The following is an 18,593-nucleotide window of genomic DNA, read 5'->3' as shown; positions in this document are numbered from 1 at the left end:
ACGGAAACATTCGGTCACGTGTCCAGTCTGTCATGTAGCTAAATAAAATAATAATAATTTAATTTTAAAACAAAAAGTGATTTTGAATGATTAAAAAATGAAAATCAATGATAATAAATGAGGGGCAATTCGCTTTAAAAATGACTCATCACATCTTAGGAGGTTATGGTGTTAAATTTTAAACTTAAATCACTTTTTTTAAGTACATGTGTAATTGTGTTGTCTGCCGTTTTGAAGACTTCCTCCAGTTAAAAGATTCATAGCAACAATACAAATTTGGTTTAAAGACGCAACGTGTTTTGGTGCGTTTAGTGGTCCACGTCTATAAGAACGTTATTAGTTGTGACTAGCGCAGCCATTACTTTAAACGGCTAATTGTTTTACATTTATTTATTTATTGCTTTTATTATGACTATTACTTTTTACGATGCTGTACAGTTTAAAGCAATCCCAAATACCCAATTGAGCGCATTCAAATATGGCTGCAAAAATCTTAATGCACCATAGTAACGTGATTTGACGGTGTATGTTTCTCCCCGGAGTCATTTTGTCACTGTACCGCCCAAAAAGAGCGAGTTTGCGCTGTCCTCACTAGGAAGTGCGGAGAATTTTATGCGCTTTTTTTCAGCTGGGTTGGCTCATGTCAGCTGGTGGTTATTTTTTCGTTGTTACAGTTTCAAAAGGCTGCCATAAATTGCCACAGCACGGGATAATAATCCGCCAGAGGCGTTACGGCAGATCTTTGAAAAATGCCCCGGAGAAAGGTGAGGCAGACTCAACCGTTAATGCAGATAAACAACAACATAACGTCATAGCTAATGTTAGCCGACATAGAGGTAAAAGCAAACAAACTGTGTGGGAAACAAACTTAAGGGGGCTGCAAGCTAAAAAACGTTCCTACAAGACAAAGTGAACGGCTTGTAGCATTCATAGAATATCAGTGCTTATAGAATCGCATAAGTGAGCTGTCGATCTGCGGTTGCTATATGGCTAAGCTAGCTCAGGCTCATATTGCTGAGTTGCAAGAATATGTTGTTGTTTTTGAACCGTCGCTTCTTTCTAGTACCCAAATAAGAGTTTTAAACATGCTGGTAACTTTGTTCAAATTTGTAACGGCTGCTTAGTACAGTGGGAATCCCGAGCACACTTTAACGTAGGTAACAGCAGCAGCTTTAGCTTACTGATGAAAAAGCAATAGGCAGTTCTTGGGGTGCGAGGAGGAACGGGCGCCCGCACCAAAACAACAGCTGTGATTGGACGGACGCCTGACAAGCGTCGCGTTCATTGGTTCGCATTCTCTAACGCCCGCCTCCTTTTTAATTTAATTGGTCGTATGTAAATTGTGCGCGCAGCATCTTGTTATGAAGTTGTCAAACATAGTTTGCGGTAATAGCCCGTGCTGTACTGATGTTGTGTTTGATCTTTGGGTTTCTTTTTGGCTGTGTGGATTTTAAAAAGTAACTTACATTGTTATAAATTTACATTAATATTAAAAGACAATTAGTTAGCCTAATAACATGTTATTACTATTATTTTATTGCTGTTACGCTAACGTCCATAAAGCAGGATAACCACATTGGCCTGGATCTACCTCTCCATTTTTATCAAAGTCTGTAACTGTTCATTTGTTTTCATAAATAGTTAGCAAAACAATGAGAAAAGAATGGGAAGTGAATGTAACAAAGTAGTCACTGTTTCTACATTTCATTTAACATAAGTAAGGACAGATTAGAAAAGTAACTAAATAAATACTGTGACAATAATAATGTTTGTAATGAATTAAACAGAGAAATGTGCACATTGTTTGATCCTGTTTTCATACTTTTTGTGTTTGTTTTATTTTTTAGGCTAGACCGAGATGACAGGGATCAGTTTGTGCAGTGATTGACAGCCCTCACTGCTTAATTAGTCTAGTGTGAATCGTCAGAATAAAACAACATTACATTCATTATGCTTATTAGCTAACCTGGAGGTGTGCTGATTTGAACAAATTATCCTGAATCGTTAGGTGCTGGACTTCTAAACAAACCCAGTTGTTATAGGTTGTGCTTGGTACAATAGATTAGCTGTCCGGACCTCCCGTGGTGATACTGGTATTAGGCTTATCTGAAGTATTTACAAGTCCTTGGTGGGAAGAGGGGGTGAAGTGCCGGAGGAGATTTGAAGGGGGTGACGCTCCTCCCCCCAGAATGGGATCTTTGTTGGATTATCCTCTGGTAAAGAGGGAAAAAAAGTAACTTTGTCACACGCGGTTGTGTTGGTCGTCCATAGTTGTTGCTTCTAACAGATTGCTTCTAACTTCTAACTGCTGCTTTCCCAGAGGACCGCTGGCAGCAGCTCGGACGGGACGGAGGACTCGGACTTCTCCGCTGATGTCGAGCATGCTGAAGCTGCTGAGATTGTGCACAGACGCAGCAGCACACGCCTGACTCGCGCGTCTCTGCGACTCAGCCGAAGTTCACAAGGTAAACATTCACATTTGGACAGAAATACAAATTAGAAGAGAGATCACTTCAGTCAAATTTTGAGCCAAAGGTTTGCACAAAAAAACTGACCAAAATAAAAATTGCATGAAATGGAAAAAACATAACTTGTTGACATAAAGGTGTACATCTATCCTTTTCACATTGTTTAGGTTACTGTGTAGCTTTTGGGTGTTCTGGAAGCATAAGAATCCAAGCATGCCTACATGCTGTGTAATTCTGTCTCTATAAGTAATATAAATTAAAGATGCATTCATTCAGAGTCCAGCCTCCTCACTACACTGGTTTAGACATAGCTATTGTATATGGGCAGCCATAGAGGATGAATGGCTTTAGACAGACTGATCTCCCTCATGTCTCTCACACACACACACACACACACACACACACACACACACACTCCCACCCCCACCCCTGGGTGACCTCGTTTTGCTCTGGCTATCAGAGGAGATTTAAAACAGAGACTGACACTGTTTCCTCTGCTTTTTGTCAAGGAGAGTTGGCTACTCCTTCCTTGTCGTCGTCTCCCCCCCCCCCCCCCCCCCCCCCCCCCCCCACACACACACACACACACACACACTCACACACACACACACACACACACACAGACAGACAGAAACAGCAAAGAGGCTATTTATCTGCAAAAACAAAGTGGATTCAAAGGTTCACTGCTTCTGTTTTGTGATGGGATCAGTCTCTTCATAGCCACTGAGGCCGTTTGCATCTTTTCTTTTCTTTTAACTTTTTCGTTTGGATTCAGTTACTGACAAACTACTTGCACAGTTAACGAAATCGGGCATTTCAGTCAAGTTCCTTCTTGGAAGAGGAGCAGAGTCCACTCAGGGCTCCAACAGCAGCAGATTTCATATGCTGATAATTTTTTCATGGTTTGGCAGAACCTTTCATTTTAATGCTTGAAAAGTACATTATAAAGTAACTGGTGATTACTCTTCTGTTGATTAATGAGTTGGTTGAGTAATCCCCTGAAAGGCCTCTTAAGTTATTTTACTGCAGTAAATAAAACACGTTTGACTGACTTCCCCTCTCTTCTGTAGATAACTGCAGCTCTCCTGTAACTGTGGGTTCTGATGAAGCTCTGGACTCAGCCGTAGAGTCAGCGCCGACAGCTGTTGCAGCATCAGTCTTCTCCTCTGGGCGCAGGGTCACACGCAGCCAGCAGGGGGCGGCAAACACCACAGCCAAAAAATACCCACTACGGCAGAGCAGGTCGTCCGGCTCTGACACAGAGGCTCACGGTAAGATTGGTACAGTACTAGAATTCAGAACTGTCAAATGCTCTAAACATGCTTTAAACATTTTTTCTTATTAAAAGTTGAGCTTGGTCATTGCCAAGCTCCACTTTAGTTAGAGGATGAATTTGCAGTGAGGAAAAAACGGGAAGGAGGGGTTCAGGGAGAGAAAGAAACAGGACAGGTGGAGAACGAGAGTGTTAGAAAAGCAAGAGGGCAAAAGAAAAGAAAGAAGAACATGAATGTGCAGCGGAGTCCATCTGACATCGTGATGCCATTCAGCTGATGTCACGAGGCTTGTCTGTGATCACGGTGTGTTCCTGCTATCAGTAGATATCCTGGGCTTGTGTTTTGTCACTGAGATGAATGAATTACTTCATAGACACCAGGAACTGTTATCTAACTTCAGCGGATGCAGGATATGATCATCTGCAGGTTCAGGTTACTTTATTGTACCTGTAGAAAGGTTTGGTTTGCAGAAGGTTATTAGGCTGTTCGTTTTAGCTTCATTTATCAATTGTTATATACTGCACATTCAAACGTGCAAATCAGTGGTGGTGGAGCAGAAAATGTTCTTAAAATGGATGATTTAGTGACCCAGGTCTTAAAAATGAAAAAATATAGATATATTTAACTCGGTTTTTTTCTGTGTTATAATCAGAGCACCATCTAGAAACTCCAGCACGTTGTTCTACTGGTACAATTTGTTGTATTTGCTCAATCCAACATGAAAGTTGAATGAAATCAGGGAGTTTTATGTTAAAACGTATCCCACATGCTTTATCTTACAGTATTGTGTAACTGAGCTACATAGAAAACTGAACTATACAGAAATCATCACAAATTGTTTTTTTGCAACTTGAAGTTTTTATTAATATTTGCTCAAATATGGGACATTGCAGGAGGGCTGGACATTTTTTGTATCTGTTTGAAATGACAAATTCTGATTCACTGTGATGAAGAAAAACCAGTGAAGCATAAAAAATTAAAAGCTATTTGATATATGAGCTTAAATTTTGATTGTATAATGCTATGATTGTAAATTATAACACATAATTTCCTTAGGGATTAATAAAGTATGCTGAAATTAGGGCTGGGTGATATGGCCTAAAATCCATATCGCCGTATAATTTGAAGCCTGTGCTTTAACTATATATATCGTGATGCATTAGTTTCTTCTGTATATTGTATTTTCCGGTGCACTTAAAAGCCTTTAATTTTCTCCAAAACTCGACAGTGCGCCTCATATATGAATTCTGATTGTGCTTACTGACCATGAACCGATTTCATGTGCTACACGGCACTCAAACATCTGTCAAAAATGTTTTAGTACGACTTTGGTAAGGTACGAAGCCGCACCGCTTGATGGATTGTCGGAGAATTACAGCTATCGTAGTCTGGAGCCTCGTGGAGTAATCTATTCAATTCAATTCAATTTTATTTATATAGCGCCAAATCACAACAAAAGTCGCCTCAAGGCGCTTCATACATACAGAGAAAAGCTCAACAATCATATGACCCCCTATGAGCAAGCACTTTGGTGACAGTGGGAAGGAAAAACTCCCTTTTAACAGGAAGAAACCTCCGACAGAACCAGGCTCAGGGAGGGGCGGGGCCATCTGCTGTGACCGGTTGTCTGGGTCCTAAACCCCTGTCTGTTCAGGTCCCACAAACAAACTCTGCGTCATCACTGAGAGTAAAAAACTGTCTAAATTCTTTCATCTTTAATAAAATGATCAGCGTTGCTGCTTTACCAGGTGTAACAATTAAGTTTAACATCCAGGCATCCATGAAAACAGAATCGTGGCTCAAGAGTTGGGAGTTCGCCTTGTAATCGGAAGGTTGCCGGTTCGAGCTTGGACAGTCTCGGTCGTTGTGTCCTTGGGCAAGACACTTCACCCGTTGCCTACTGGTGGTGGTCAGAGGGCCCGGTGGCGCCAGTGTCCGGCAGCCTCGCCTCTGTCAGTGCGCCCCAGGGTGGCTGTGGCTACAATGTAGCTGCCATCACCAGTGTGTGGATGTGTGTGTGAATGGGTGGATGACTGGATATGTAAAGCACTTTGGGACTAGTAAAAGTGCTATACAAATACAAATAATAAATACAAATTTACCATTTACTGTAGTGACTGTGTGTTAAGTTCTGAGTGTTTCCAACATGTAGCTAGCATATCATTTAACCCTTTGCCTAAGCACCGTCTCGCCGTCTCACTGGACAGAAATCACTTGAGCTGCTGCTGGTGCTTTCATGCTACTTCTACTGCGTCCGCTCTGTAGACACAGAGTTGGACTGACATGTTGACTCGCCCTACATGAGTGAAAAACAGAAAAAGAAAAGTGTTGATGTGCCTGCTTCAATTGAGCCGCTGGGGTCTGTGAGCTCAGACACTGGTGCACTAATATGTTCCTTGATATTAGATTTTTCTTCGTCGTCGCAGGGTGTTAGCTAGCTGTGTATGTGGTGACAAAAGTTAACAGAGGCCTCCCATGAGATATAAGACAGTTGAAAGTTGGTGGCACGCAAAAATGATGGGACTTTTGTAAGAATGTCTGTTTGACATTTGACATGTCTTCGTTGTCACATTCAGTAGACATCAAACAAGGGGCGGATCGTGACGAGACCCCTCCTCGCACACCAACAGGCAACGCCCCGTCATCAGAGTCGGACATTGAAGTTTCCAGCCCGAGCAATGACCTCGTGTCTTCTAGCAACGACATTGTAGTTTCACAAGAGGAAGACGAGAGGTTAGCCAAAGAGCTGTCGCTCAAAGAGGCCGCCGCCCACGACCTTTCCCACCGGCCCAAACGACGGCGTTTCCACGAGAGCTACAACTTCAACATGAAGTGTCCCACACCTGGCTGCAACTCGCTGGGTGAGTGACAGACTGACACATACTTCACAGCATCGCTTCCTCTTCAGAGCATCTCCTCATCCTCTTCCCATTCCACCCCTTCCACTTCTTCCTTCGGTCTCTCTCAGGTCATCTCACAGGGAGGCACGAGAGACATTTCTCCATATCAGGATGCCCTCTCTACCACAACCTTTCTGCCGATGAATGCAAGGTACACGCACACACAAACACAAATAAACATGACGATACATCAACGGGGAATTCAGGATAAGAAGTGAGTGTGAAACTATGATGCTACGTGCTGTGATGTTCCTGCTGCGGGGTCAGTTGTGAGATTTTGGTGGCAGACGGTGTTGATGTTTTGTCAGGGCAAGACTTCGACGCGCGACAAACAGGCCGAGGAAAGGACGCTGTCGCACCGTCAGGACGAGAACAGACACTCCACGAGAAACCAGGTAACGCGTGGACGGCACGCACGCAAGTAAACAAATAAAACGTAAACAAGTCCACCAGTTCGTGCACATGCTTCTGTTAAGTAATTCCCTTTGTCAGCTGAACTCAGCCTAAGAATTTAGATGCAGTGGATTGTTACACAATGCTGTCTGTGTGTATGGGAGGGAATCCCCCCTCACCCACCCACAAGACAGCACAACATCACTCTTAAAGCAGCAACACCTCCCATCATGCTGCGATTTGTCAGAATAGCAGGGTCAGAGGCAAAGTGATGAAGAGCTGCTGCTGGTAACTGGTAGGACCCCTCGCTGCCTGACTGTATCTGTAAGAGTAGCAGCAATGTGACTGATCTGTTACGCTTGTTTATTCTCTGCACTGGCTTCCCTCTGATCCTGAGTAAACCCAGGTCACATGCACTAACGAATGATTACGCTTACACTTGGTTACCTCCTCTCTGTGGACGCACGGAAGGCCAAATGACATTTCCCTGGTTATGTTTATGACCGCTGCATTAATAAAGACACTTGGTTAAGGATTTATACTTTAAGCACATACGTTTGTTTTACCTTCCCGGTTATTTGTATTTGTCTCTGCTCTGTGAAAACTGTTTGGTTTCTGGAACACATTTGTAAAATTATAATTTTAGATAATTATAATATAATTATTGATTGTGCTTGGATGATATGTGAAGTGTTGAATGATCATTTATATTGAGGAGCTGTTTTTGAAGTTAGTTACTACACATCAGATTAATTACACTTATTTAATGTAATGAATGACTTATAATCATTTATCTGGTACTTTAGACTGAACTTGAGATATGACCCAATGAATGGGTTTTTAAAGGGCTAAACTACTGTTTGCATATTAGATCACATGGTTAACAATATGTCGTTATTTCTCCTGGCTGAAGGCTGATCAGCCAAACGCGGTTACATGCAGCCAGCATAATGCCAGGTCGGTTATACATCCTGTGGGACGTCAGTGCAGATGAGAAAAAAAATGAGATTTTTAGAAAGTTTTGTGTTCAGAAAGCGATAAAGTGTCCATTTTAGGGTCTTATTATGTTATTTAAATCCTTTTATTATATTCATGGAGTCTACTAGTGGAACTGTGCGTGATTAACATTTCCAAATAGCACTTATTTGTCTCACGCTGCACCTTGGTGCAGCCACTTAGTTCATTATCTGAAAGAAGCAGTTAAGCTTCTCGCCCTTTAAAGTTACAGTGTGTAAAATCTCACCAGCAGATGTCAGGAGGTTGCAGATTGCAGTCAACTGAATTCTGTTTTCTTACGCCTCCCAGTTTTAGTATATAGTTCTAGCTACGGTGGTCTCTGCAGGACAAAGACCTGCCCACCGTTCATTTTACTCCACATGTTAAATGCTGTTTGCTTCACGAGTCAGTGTGCCGGGTGTCCATGGCTGTAAACCTTATGAAAGCAAGTCGATGAGCTGGTGATAAACATTTTTGTCAGTAAGCACTGTTGTTTTTGCCTCTGTTAGCTGCTGTTAGCTCATTTTAGTCTGTGGAAATAACATTTTATTATCTCGTTATTATGTCAGTGAATAAACTCTCATACCATAAGCAAACTGTTTATCGGAGGGAAAGTGTGATTATGTTTTTGGCTGCATTCAAAAGGGCGGGCCAACATGGTGGTCGACCATGAACACGACCACTGCTCCTGCGTATTTTTAAGGGATTCATTTTAAGTTCATGAGAAAGCATCAGTTTGTCAGAAGACATAATTACACACAAATCAGTGTTTATTTATGAGGACAATATTCTTTTTTATATCGATGACTTCTGAGCTTTTGACTCATAGACATTCTGTGAGTTTATTATTTAAAAGTTGGGGCATGTTTATTATGAGCATCACCTTTGTGTGAGTGTATATATAAGTGTGTTTTGTGTCCTCTCAGGCCCCTACAGAGCGTCAGCTGCGCTACAAAGAGAAGGTGACAGAGCTGAGGAGGAAGAGGAACACTGGCCTCAATAAGGAGCAGAAGGAAAAGTACATGGTAAGTGGATTAGATAAGAGTCAGTGTGTGTAATATATCACATATCATTTGATTGTACCGTCTTCTCTGGTCCCCGCTCACCACCAGGAGCACCGTCAGAGCCACGGAACGAGCCGCGAGCCTCTGCTGGAGAACATCACCAGTGACTATGACCTCGAGCTGTTCAGGAAAGCGCAGGCACGTGCCTCGGACGACCTTGTAAGAGAGAAAACTCATCTTCATCTCCCCCCTTGCACTTTGTCTTCTTCCCTTTATTTTTGGCCTTATCGCTCTTCTTCTCTGTTGCAGTCTGCAGACCCTCCCCTGCAGCTGCAGGAGGCGTCTGAGATATTTTTGGTAGTTTGGGAAATCACTTCCTGTCATTCCGTGTTGGGTTTTTCCCCTTCTGTTCTGTCACTTTGTGGCCCATTCAAGCATCGTTATTCTCAAACAGACATACTTGAACTATCACATAGGATTTTGGAAGTATTTTGGTCTTTTAACTGCGTTGCTCTGGCGATACATTTCTTTACAGAGGTAAATGAATGACTAGCTTTTCAATTTCAAAACAAAGTCATCTTGAAAGCATCTAAGTTAGAATTGACATCACATATGCGTGTTTTTACTCTTTGCTTGCAACTTTAACAGTTATCTGATCATTTTTCTTGCTGACTATGTTTTTTATATTATATTAACAGTAGCTTGTTTGTTGATTCACTTCCTCATGAACAACATTTACACTCAAGTATTTTCTAAAGAATTTGCTTCATACCTTTTTTATTCGAATTCTTTTCTTTTTAGTTCTTCCTTTAAATTTTCTTCCTGCATCGTTTTCTTTTGTTTTTCCTCCACTGAGGTTTCCCTGAGCGTGACCTTTGATTCGCCCGATCCTCTTCGACAAATAATTGAGATTTGTTTTTCTCTCTTTCTCTGCACGCCTGCCCTGTCTTCTTGTCCTCTCTGTACCTTGTCTTCCTGTCCCTTCCTGTCCTGGTTGTGCAGGAGAAGCTCCGTCTGGCTGGCCAGGTGTCGGAGGGCAGCAACATGATAAAGACCATTGTGTTTGGACGTTACGAGCTGGACACCTGGTACCACTCTCCATACCCAGAGGAGTACGCCCGCCTGGGGAGGCTTTACATGTGCGAGTTCTGCCTCAAGTACATGAAGAGTCAGACCATTCTACGCAGGCACATGGTGAGGCTCACCACTATCATCATTATCATCATTGTTATTATTATTATCATCATTACATTAAGATAAGATAGATCGCAGCAGACTCTTACCAGATTAGCTTTGTTGGAGTCGCCTACAGTAGCTTGATAACTTCTTCCCCAACTCTCCACTGATTGGCTATCACTCACAAACACAAGGTTTCAACAGCAGGTGGGTGGGGCTTCTGTGCTGAAAGGCAGAACAGCATGACTGAGATGGACCATGTTAGGACTACGCATTCAACACTGCTAGTGTTTGAAGCAGGCTGAGCTGTTGGCTCAGGGATGTGTGGCTCATACACTGACTTTGTTATCACAAACATTGGCTCATTTTTTAAAAACTGGTTTTAAGCAGTAATTCTCCGGGCTTTCAGAATATTGTTCAGTCTTTGCTTTTTCATTGCTTTTCAGTCCAGGTCTTCATTTCTCAGCCAACAGCTTTAGATGTTCTTAAACACACTGCCAAAGCAGTAAAAACATACCTGATCACTCGTGGGCTGGTCCTGTCCAGAGGCTGGACTTCAGTGTTACTGAAGCAAGAGAACAGAACAAAAGGCAGCCGACATCTAAAGAGGACTTTTGCATGTCCTTTAAGAAGCCTGGAGAACTATTGCTGAAGACTACGTGAAGAAAAGTCGAGTAATAAAATGCCAAGTTTGTAAAAACTGCACAAACTCTGATTTTGTCTTGCATACTGTACACATGTATGTTGGCAGATACTGCTTTAAATTCCTGCACCCATTTCCAATTTTCCTGCAAATTACAAAGACATGAGGTGGTCTAAGATTTTGCACGGTGCTGTAGGTCCCGCTGTTTTTGTGCACTGCAGTTTGGCTTCTCCTGTCATACTTAAAGTTGTTTTTATGCTTTAATTCTGTAATCAGTAAACGGGGGAAATATGCAAATGATTCCTCAAAGTGTTGAGCTTCAGTTTATCTCAGTCAAAGTATCTGATTGATTAGAAAGTATAAGGTGCCAGTCAGTGACACAGAGGTATCAAAGTGAGCCTGGGCTATTGTCTTAGACTGTCTCAGTGCCTCAGGTGCTCTATAATATTATTCCTACACCGTTTAGATAAAGTGTGTAACTTTGGCCTTTCTGAGACGTTCAGACTTTTTCTGTATTTAAGTGACAAGGCTGACGAGAACATTTTTCCAAACTGGGTGCTTGGCTGAAGTCAGGTGTTTGGAGCCTGACTGTCAGACAGATGAACTGCACAGCCACAGCAGGGCAGTGTTAGTGATTAAATATTAAAGCCTGAATATGGGGGGGGACAGAGCAGCTACAACTGAAATAAACACAAAAGATAAAATTAAAAAAACAATTGGCAAACACTGAAAAAATACTTTTTTAAATTATTTTTTATTTATTATTTTTAGTGTATTTTTAGAATTTTGCACCAGTTGAAGATCTGAACAAAAGTTACTTTTTGTCTCGATTTCTTCACGTTTGTCTTTTTTGTTAAGGCCAAGTGTGTGTGGAAACACCCTCCAGGTGACGAGATTTACAGGAAGGGGAACATCTCTGTCTTTGAGGTGGATGGAAAGAAGAATAAGGTGAGAGAGTCTCAGTGGGAGGATTTTCCCACCAAATACTGACCTCTAAACTTGCTCTGCCAAATATTCTATCTAAACCTCACAGCAAGTCTGCAGGCAGTGATAATGGCAGTTACATTTCGATTTAATGTACTTGAACTTTAGGCTAAATTTGTTAACAAGATCTTAATATTTCAAATCTAAAGGCCGTTACACACCGAGTGCACTGTGAGGGGGAAACCAACAGAATTTAGAATTCGTAACACAGAAAATGTCTAATGAGCGAATCCTGATGATTCAAAGGAAGAAACTGAGATTCTGGGTTCATCCAATGAATCCATCCAAATAATTACCTGCAAAAAAGCGCAGTCGAGGTGAACGGCTGCGATAGATTTTTTTAACACACCAAACATTTGCACATTTACACATCCGGTGTGACAGAAAGGCCTTAACAAGTATTTCCTCCCTGTGGAGGAAGGCAGGCTGTGTGGCTGAGGTGTGGAAGACTCTTAATGTATTTATACCTGATGGGTAACGTGAAGTCACGAAAGTCAGTGCAGGATTGTTTGACTGGCTAAAACTTCACACACTTTTGCTGTGCGACTTCTTCACGTTGTGCTTTCTGCAGATTTACTGTCAGAATCTGTGTCTGCTGGCGAAACTCTTCCTGGACCACAAGACTCTGTATTATGATGTGGAACCGTTCCTTTTCTATGTTATGACTGAAGCTGACAACACAGGGTGCCACCTTGTCGGATACTTCTCCAAGGTAACTCCAGAGTATTTTACATGACTGAACTCTTCTTGAAAATAGGGAGTGTTAACAGAGTTTGCAGAGAATGACTACAACAAATCACAAATGTCTTAAGAAGTGCGAGCTGAATTTAAAACCGTGTTTCTGATGAAGTTTCACACAGGTTGTAATGTCAGCTGCTCTGTGATGTTGGGCCAAAGCAATCAGATCAGAGATAATGCATTTTCATACTGCTGCAGCCTCCATAGTCCTGCTATGAGCTTTGATTCAGCCTGTTACCTTCATGCGTTCATTCTCCTCCCATAGGAGAAAAACTCCTTCCTGAACTACAACGTATCCTGCATCCTCACCATGCCGCAGTACATGAGGCAGGGTTACGGCAAGATGCTCATAGACTTCAGTGAGTACCCACTTAAATGTAAACGAGCTCACACACTGGCCAGAGATTCTGCACAGCGCTACACAGTAACAGCAGGTGTAGGAGCTTCAGGTCGCTCCTAAGTGTAGCCATCCAAAGCACTGCTCTCTCGGTTTGTCCTGCCAGGTTACCTGTTGTCCAAAGTAGAGGAGAAGGTGGGCTCACCTGAGCGGCCCCTGTCGGACCTGGGACTAATCAGCTACCGAAGTTACTGGAAGGAGGTGCTGCTGCGCTACCTGAACAACTTTCAGGGCAAGGAGATTTCCATCAAAGGTCAGAAAGTTCAAAATGCTGGATGGAGAAAGACAAATATCTGACTTCTAGTTGATTCTGTTTGACTATGGCTGCTGGTCAAAAAGCTTATAAAATACAGTGTAAGACACAAGAACAGCTCCTGAGACCGTGTGTGTGTGTGTGTGTGTGTGTGTGTGTGTGTGTGTGTGTGTGTGTGTGTGTGTGTGTGTGTGTGTGTGTGTGTGTGTGTGTGTGTGCACACATTCAAGCGTGGCCACTTTTGTGAATGGGTCAGAGAGCACTGCAGCCATATCGAGTCAATGTACTGGTGATAAATGAAGGCGGGCGCACGCGAGGCTTCCCCTGTGGTTTTCTGCCAAAGAAGCGGTGACTCGGAGGAAGCGAGGAACGCCCTGCTCCCATGGTGCATCGCGTTTGTTTGCGCTGCTCGTTTCTGCTTCTGTGATTAAAAACAAACAGTGCAGCCACACGCTCACATCTGTGTAAGGCATTAAAGCACAGCAGTGCTTTGAGTGACACCGGCCTCAAACACACGACACATTCATTTTCCTTGTCTTCATGTTGCAGTCCAGCTCACATGCTGCTTGTATTTCCTTCTTTATATGGAGGATTTTGGAATATTTGAAGTTATTCACACCTCTGTTTACTTGCTTACACTTGTATTGTTTCATGGTGCTTATGCATCCTTTGCATTTGATGGGATTGACATCATCATTTAACAGCACTATAATCATCACGTTGTGTATTCTAAAGTTTTCAATAATTTCACTTCAATATCCAATATTGTGTTTCGTTGTTACCCCTCTGCTGTAACAGGCTGGTGGGGTTTTATATTCACAGACACCCAAGTTTGTGAATGCAGTAACTCGAGAACGATGTTCGATATCTTAGGTGTATCCCTAAAAATCTCAGACGGCTTTGAATCTCAGTGACCTCATCCTCAAGGTCAGGGGTCAGAGGTCAAGTTTTTATGAAACTGTTGTCAATGCAAAAAGTTGAGAAGGACGTGACGTAGGATCTTGAAAATGCTAGCTACCATAGGTGTATCTAATTGGAGGTTGGAAGCACTGACACGCCAGTATTTGATAGGAGTTACTTTTCATAAATGACGACTTCACCGCGAGCGTCCTTCAGTGCAATCTGTTTGACACGCGGAATAAAGAAGAATGTGACTAAACAGTGAATGGTTCAGTGATAACACTCTGTTCCTTCACTTCTGAGCATCTTTTTGTCCTCTTTTATTTGTATTTTTTCTTTTGAACTCAGAATGTCTTCTTGTTATTTTGAATCTAGGAAAATGTCTCCAGCTCGCACAGAGTGATGACAGTGACTCTTCTCAGTCACCCCACTCTGCTGCTCTGATTGTCCCTGTGCCACAGATAGTAAAGTTACATCTGAGCTTTCTGAAGACCTGAAGGGAATATTTTAATGAAAAAAAACTTTTAAATATGAATTTTTTAAAGATGTTTTTTATGGGTGTAATGAATGCAGGGAAATGATTTGAAAGCTGCTGATGATTCATCCTCAGTTTCTCTCACTTTTATGTTCACAGAGATCAGCCAGGAAACTGCAGTGAACCCGGTGGATATAGTCAGCACACTGCAGTCCCTCCAGATGCTTAAATATTGGAAGGGGAAGCACCTGGTTTTAAAGAGACAGGTATGAAACACAGCCATGCCGTTGTCTCTGTTTAGTAGATTAGCCACTCTCTCCCAATTAGCAGCTGGTTGTTGTTTATGATTCTAATAACCAGGGTTCCTTTGCGGGGTGTTTCCTTCTTCCTTTAAAGGACCTTATTGATGACTGGAAGGCCAAGGAGACCAAACGTGGTAACAGCAAGACCATTGACCCCACAGCCTTAAAATGGACCCCACCCAAAGGGACGTAGAGGAGCTACCAATACACACACTCCAAAAACACACAGTCACGCACAGATCCTCCTCTGTACACGGGCATGCTCACAGACGCTGAGTCTAAACCCTCACTCACTATTGTACGAAACGCTTTCAGCAGCTACAGCGCAGTCACAGACATGGACAGTTGCTACTCTGGGTTCAAGTAACCACAACGTTAGTCCACAGGTAGGATTCCTGTTAAAAGAATTGTTTGGAGATTTCCCTAAAATTTGAATTAGAAAAATAAGGAAAATCCATATGAGTCTGGGAATGACTTCTCAGACACTTAACTGTGTGTTAGTAAAAACCCTGAGTTGCCAGGTGTTTAATAGCAAGCGATCAGAAACGACGTCCTTTTGAAAGGAAAGCTACATAAATAAAATATGTAAAGGAAGAGGGCTAATGAAAAGCAATGTTTAATTTCTGTGAGCGGGAAAACTACATTTAGATGTATCTCGAGCAATAAGCAGTGAAATAAAGACAGATTACAGAACAGGTCCTAACATACAACATCCAATACAGTACTTAACACATTTATAAAAAGGAAATATAAATTTGCTTTATTTGTGGCGGGATGCTGACAAGTTAAATAATTAATTAATGATTCAAATCTTGTTTTATTACTCTTTTGATAGGGGTAGACATTTTTACGACAAAGCAACACCGGGGTTGTCGCTGTCTTTTCATTTTTTGCGTATTACATGCGCTATGCTAAAGCTAGCAACAACAGCTGCTTAAAGTTAGCTGGTTTGTTTGGGCCAAAAGTGGGCATTTAAAAAATAATATGGTGAAAAATAGGAACGATATTCAGTCACAATTTTAAATATTTATTTCCCTGTTCAGGATGTAGAACGACCCTTATCTCATGGCAGCCAAAATAGCTACACTCCCCTGTATAGTATTTTATAAGCTAGCAAAAACCACTACTAAAGTTAGCTGGTTAAGACTTTCCTGAAAATGGGCATTTTGGGAAAAATGGCAAAAATAACACAGATATTCAATAAAACTGATGAATATTTCTTGATTAAACAGTATTTTATAAGCTAACTAGCTAGCTATAAACTATTGATGTTGAGTTTAGCTAATTAGCTTTTGATTAGCTTTTGCTATAAATTATTTTTTAAAGTGGGGGATAACATGAGAATGTTAATCAATACAATATTGAATGTTGGATTGTTCTGATGAAATGGGCTTTGAGTTTTATGTAATTCTTTAACATTTTCACAAATGCAGTTATACATTTTACACAATAGAACAGACAGGTTTTATTATACACTGACCACAGCCACTATTCATCTTTAGGTTCTTTTGACGTGTGTATACGTAGCATGGCCGCTGATAGCTTCTTGACCTCATTTGTTCTCTGCAAAGTGAAGGTAATCGTGCATCGTTAGCGCACCTTCTCCCAGACACTTAATTAGCACGGCGCACCAGGCCCGCTTGCTAATCCAATCAGTGGCATGTGGTATCAAATCTGCAGTGCATTTCAGTCTGTCATTGAGACAAAATGCAGGTCGGCAACACTTTGACTCGTGTAAACGTGTTTTTGCAGACACAGACCAGCTGGTTGTGATTAAACAGGACCATGTCTGGGCTTGCATGTAATACTGCCATCCACATGATTAAATGGAGAGTTTTCAAACAAACTGGAGAAGAAATAAGGTTGATCATTCCTCTGGGACGAGTGATGAAATCTAAAGAAAGAAAATGTCCAAAAGTATCAAACCACAGTGAGCAAACAACACTATGTAAATTAGTGTTCACATATTTGACACATACACAGGTGAAAAGTAGTGAAAAGTGATTTGATCTAACTTAACTTAATCCATTTTATCAACTAGATGCAGTATTGAAAAGCTAATATGGTTTTAGGTCAGGTGTTTTACCTTACGGCCTTGTGGCTGTTTGAACCCAGAGCCGATCAGTAACAGAGCTTCTCATGCAACAAAGCCTCACATTGTGTCCAGCATTTAACCCCGTCTCATCCATCTCTTGGTTAGCAAAAAGCTATAGCTGCCACTGGGCCACGTTTGTACCGTCACCAAGGAGGAACCTACCCACGATGTGTGTTTTTGTGTGTTTTCCGTTTGTTTTTGTAACTCATGTTTTAAGACTTTTCTCTCAGTTGTGTCTGCAGTTTCATTTTTTATCAGTTTATAGAGTTTGGGAGCTCTTGTGTGCTTTGTTTGGTTTTGTTAAAGTTCTCAATGATTTTCATACTTTTTCTACCTCTGAGGTTTTACCACTGTATAAAAAGCTAAAATGGCGCATTAAGCTTCTTGTTTTGTTGTGTTTGGGGTTTTTTGTTGTTGTTTTTTAGTTTTTGTGTGTGTATTAACGTGAAAATCATGTAGATGTTACTGCCCAGCAAGTGTTTTGGGGTTTTTTATAGATTTTTTTTTTTAAATAGCCTATTTATATTCTTAAAAAAACCACATTAACTACATAGAGCGTAAACAAGCGTAGAGGAATCTCTCCTTTCTAGGGAACTGATTTCCTGGTGAATCAAATATTTTAAAAAATCTAAAAAAAAATTGTACGTGCTTTTGAATGTGTCTACAAACTGGGAAGTACAGGAAGAACAATCCAGAGCATTTCCCCACCAACAAAGGCGATGAGTCATTTACATTTCAGAGATTTATTCCATGTTATCAAAAGTGACGTGATTGAGTCAAAACATGTCACTGTGCACATTGTCACTACCTATTACCACCATAGTTGATGCTGTGAGCTGTTAGAAAAGGGCAGCCTTGTTGTGTAAGCTCAATAAGCATGGTTGGCAGCACTTTAAATTTTTTTAATTTGTTCTATATGATTGATTAAAATATTATTTTAATTCTATTGACAATCTCTACATTTATTGATCTGGATCAACATGTTGAAGAATTTTAATCAGCATTTAATGTTTTGGTAAAGGAGTAGCTGGCTGTTATTATCAAATGTGGATCTGTGAACATTGATCTGTGATCGATATCTCTCTCGCGTCTGTTCGGTAAATATGAAGCTGTTCGCTTATCTTAGACTGGAAACTGGGAAATAGCCGTTCTGGCTCGAGCAAATAACCGACTTTAAAACAGGAAATTCCCTTTTTGTTCAGACTAAACATCTGCTTGGTCCAACAGAGGATTCACATACATCCTAACAATCCTCAGTTTAGGTAACTGAAGGAAATACATATTTAAACACTGAGTGGCTGCAGGCACTAAAAGCGAAACAAGCTAGCAGTTGTAAAAATACTACTAGTAGTTTTTTGTTTGTTTTTTACCAAACAGACACGGGGGTGGTTTCAATCGTGCCGTCTAACACTTGGTAAGAGTCAGAAACATTGTGCATAAGTTTAGACAGCAGTTGGCTGTGAAATTAGAGGTGTGTTGCCAACAATGTCACATTGAATCAACCATTATCTTTTTTATTTTTATATTTTTTCCTGTAGCTTTTGTGTCACACTTGAGCCATTTTCTTTTCCCAACTGCGGCTTAAAGTTACATTT

The 18,593-nt window shown here is 41.3% G+C and overlaps 1 protein-coding gene across 3 annotated transcripts; it reads left to right on the top strand.

Moving 5' to 3' along the window:
• Positions 1–554: 554 nt before the first annotated feature.
• LOC308411621 (histone acetyltransferase KAT7-like) lies at positions 555–17,939 on the top strand. Of its 3 annotated transcripts, none has more exons than XM_080905582.1 (15): positions 555–764; positions 2,321–2,465; positions 3,539–3,739; positions 6,319–6,603; positions 6,711–6,793; positions 6,951–7,037; positions 8,958–9,056; positions 9,144–9,233; positions 10,038–10,229; positions 11,713–11,802; positions 12,410–12,550; positions 12,842–12,935; positions 13,080–13,226; positions 14,761–14,867; positions 14,998–17,939. In XM_080905582.1, exons 1-15 carry the CDS (start codon positions 750–752, stop codon positions 15,094–15,096), a joined length of 1,875 nt encoding a protein of 624 aa, XP_080761708.1. In that variant the 5' UTR covers positions 555–749; the 3' UTR covers positions 15,097–17,939. The 3 variants fall into 3 exon arrangements, with proteins under 3 accessions (XP_080761708.1, XP_080761707.1, XP_080761706.1); XM_080905581.1 differs by having other exon boundaries at positions 556–764; positions 6,322–6,603; positions 9,144–9,254; XM_080905580.1 differs by having other exon boundaries at positions 556–764; positions 9,144–9,254.
• The last annotated feature ends 654 nt before the right edge of the window (positions 17,940–18,593 follow it).

Source organism: Rhamphochromis sp. 'chilingali', assembly GCF_963969265.1.
Source record: "Rhamphochromis sp. 'chilingali' genome assembly, chromosome: 15".
In the NCBI taxonomy this organism is placed as follows: Eukaryota; Metazoa; Chordata; class Actinopteri; order Cichliformes; family Cichlidae; genus Rhamphochromis; species Rhamphochromis sp. 'chilingali'.
This window is presented reverse-complemented; position numbering and strand designations above follow the sequence as displayed.

Bases quoted from the DNA above. Each gene is read 5' to 3' on its own strand.
- LOC308411621 (XM_080905580.1), top strand. The intron at 9,057-9,143 runs GTAAGTGGATTA...GCTCACCACCAG, and splicing joins AGCAGAAGGAAAAGTACATG to GAGCACCGTCAGAGCCACGG. The intron at 11,803-12,409 runs GTGAGAGAGTCT...TGCTTTCTGCAG, and splicing joins TGGATGGAAAGAAGAATAAG to ATTTACTGTCAGAATCTGTG.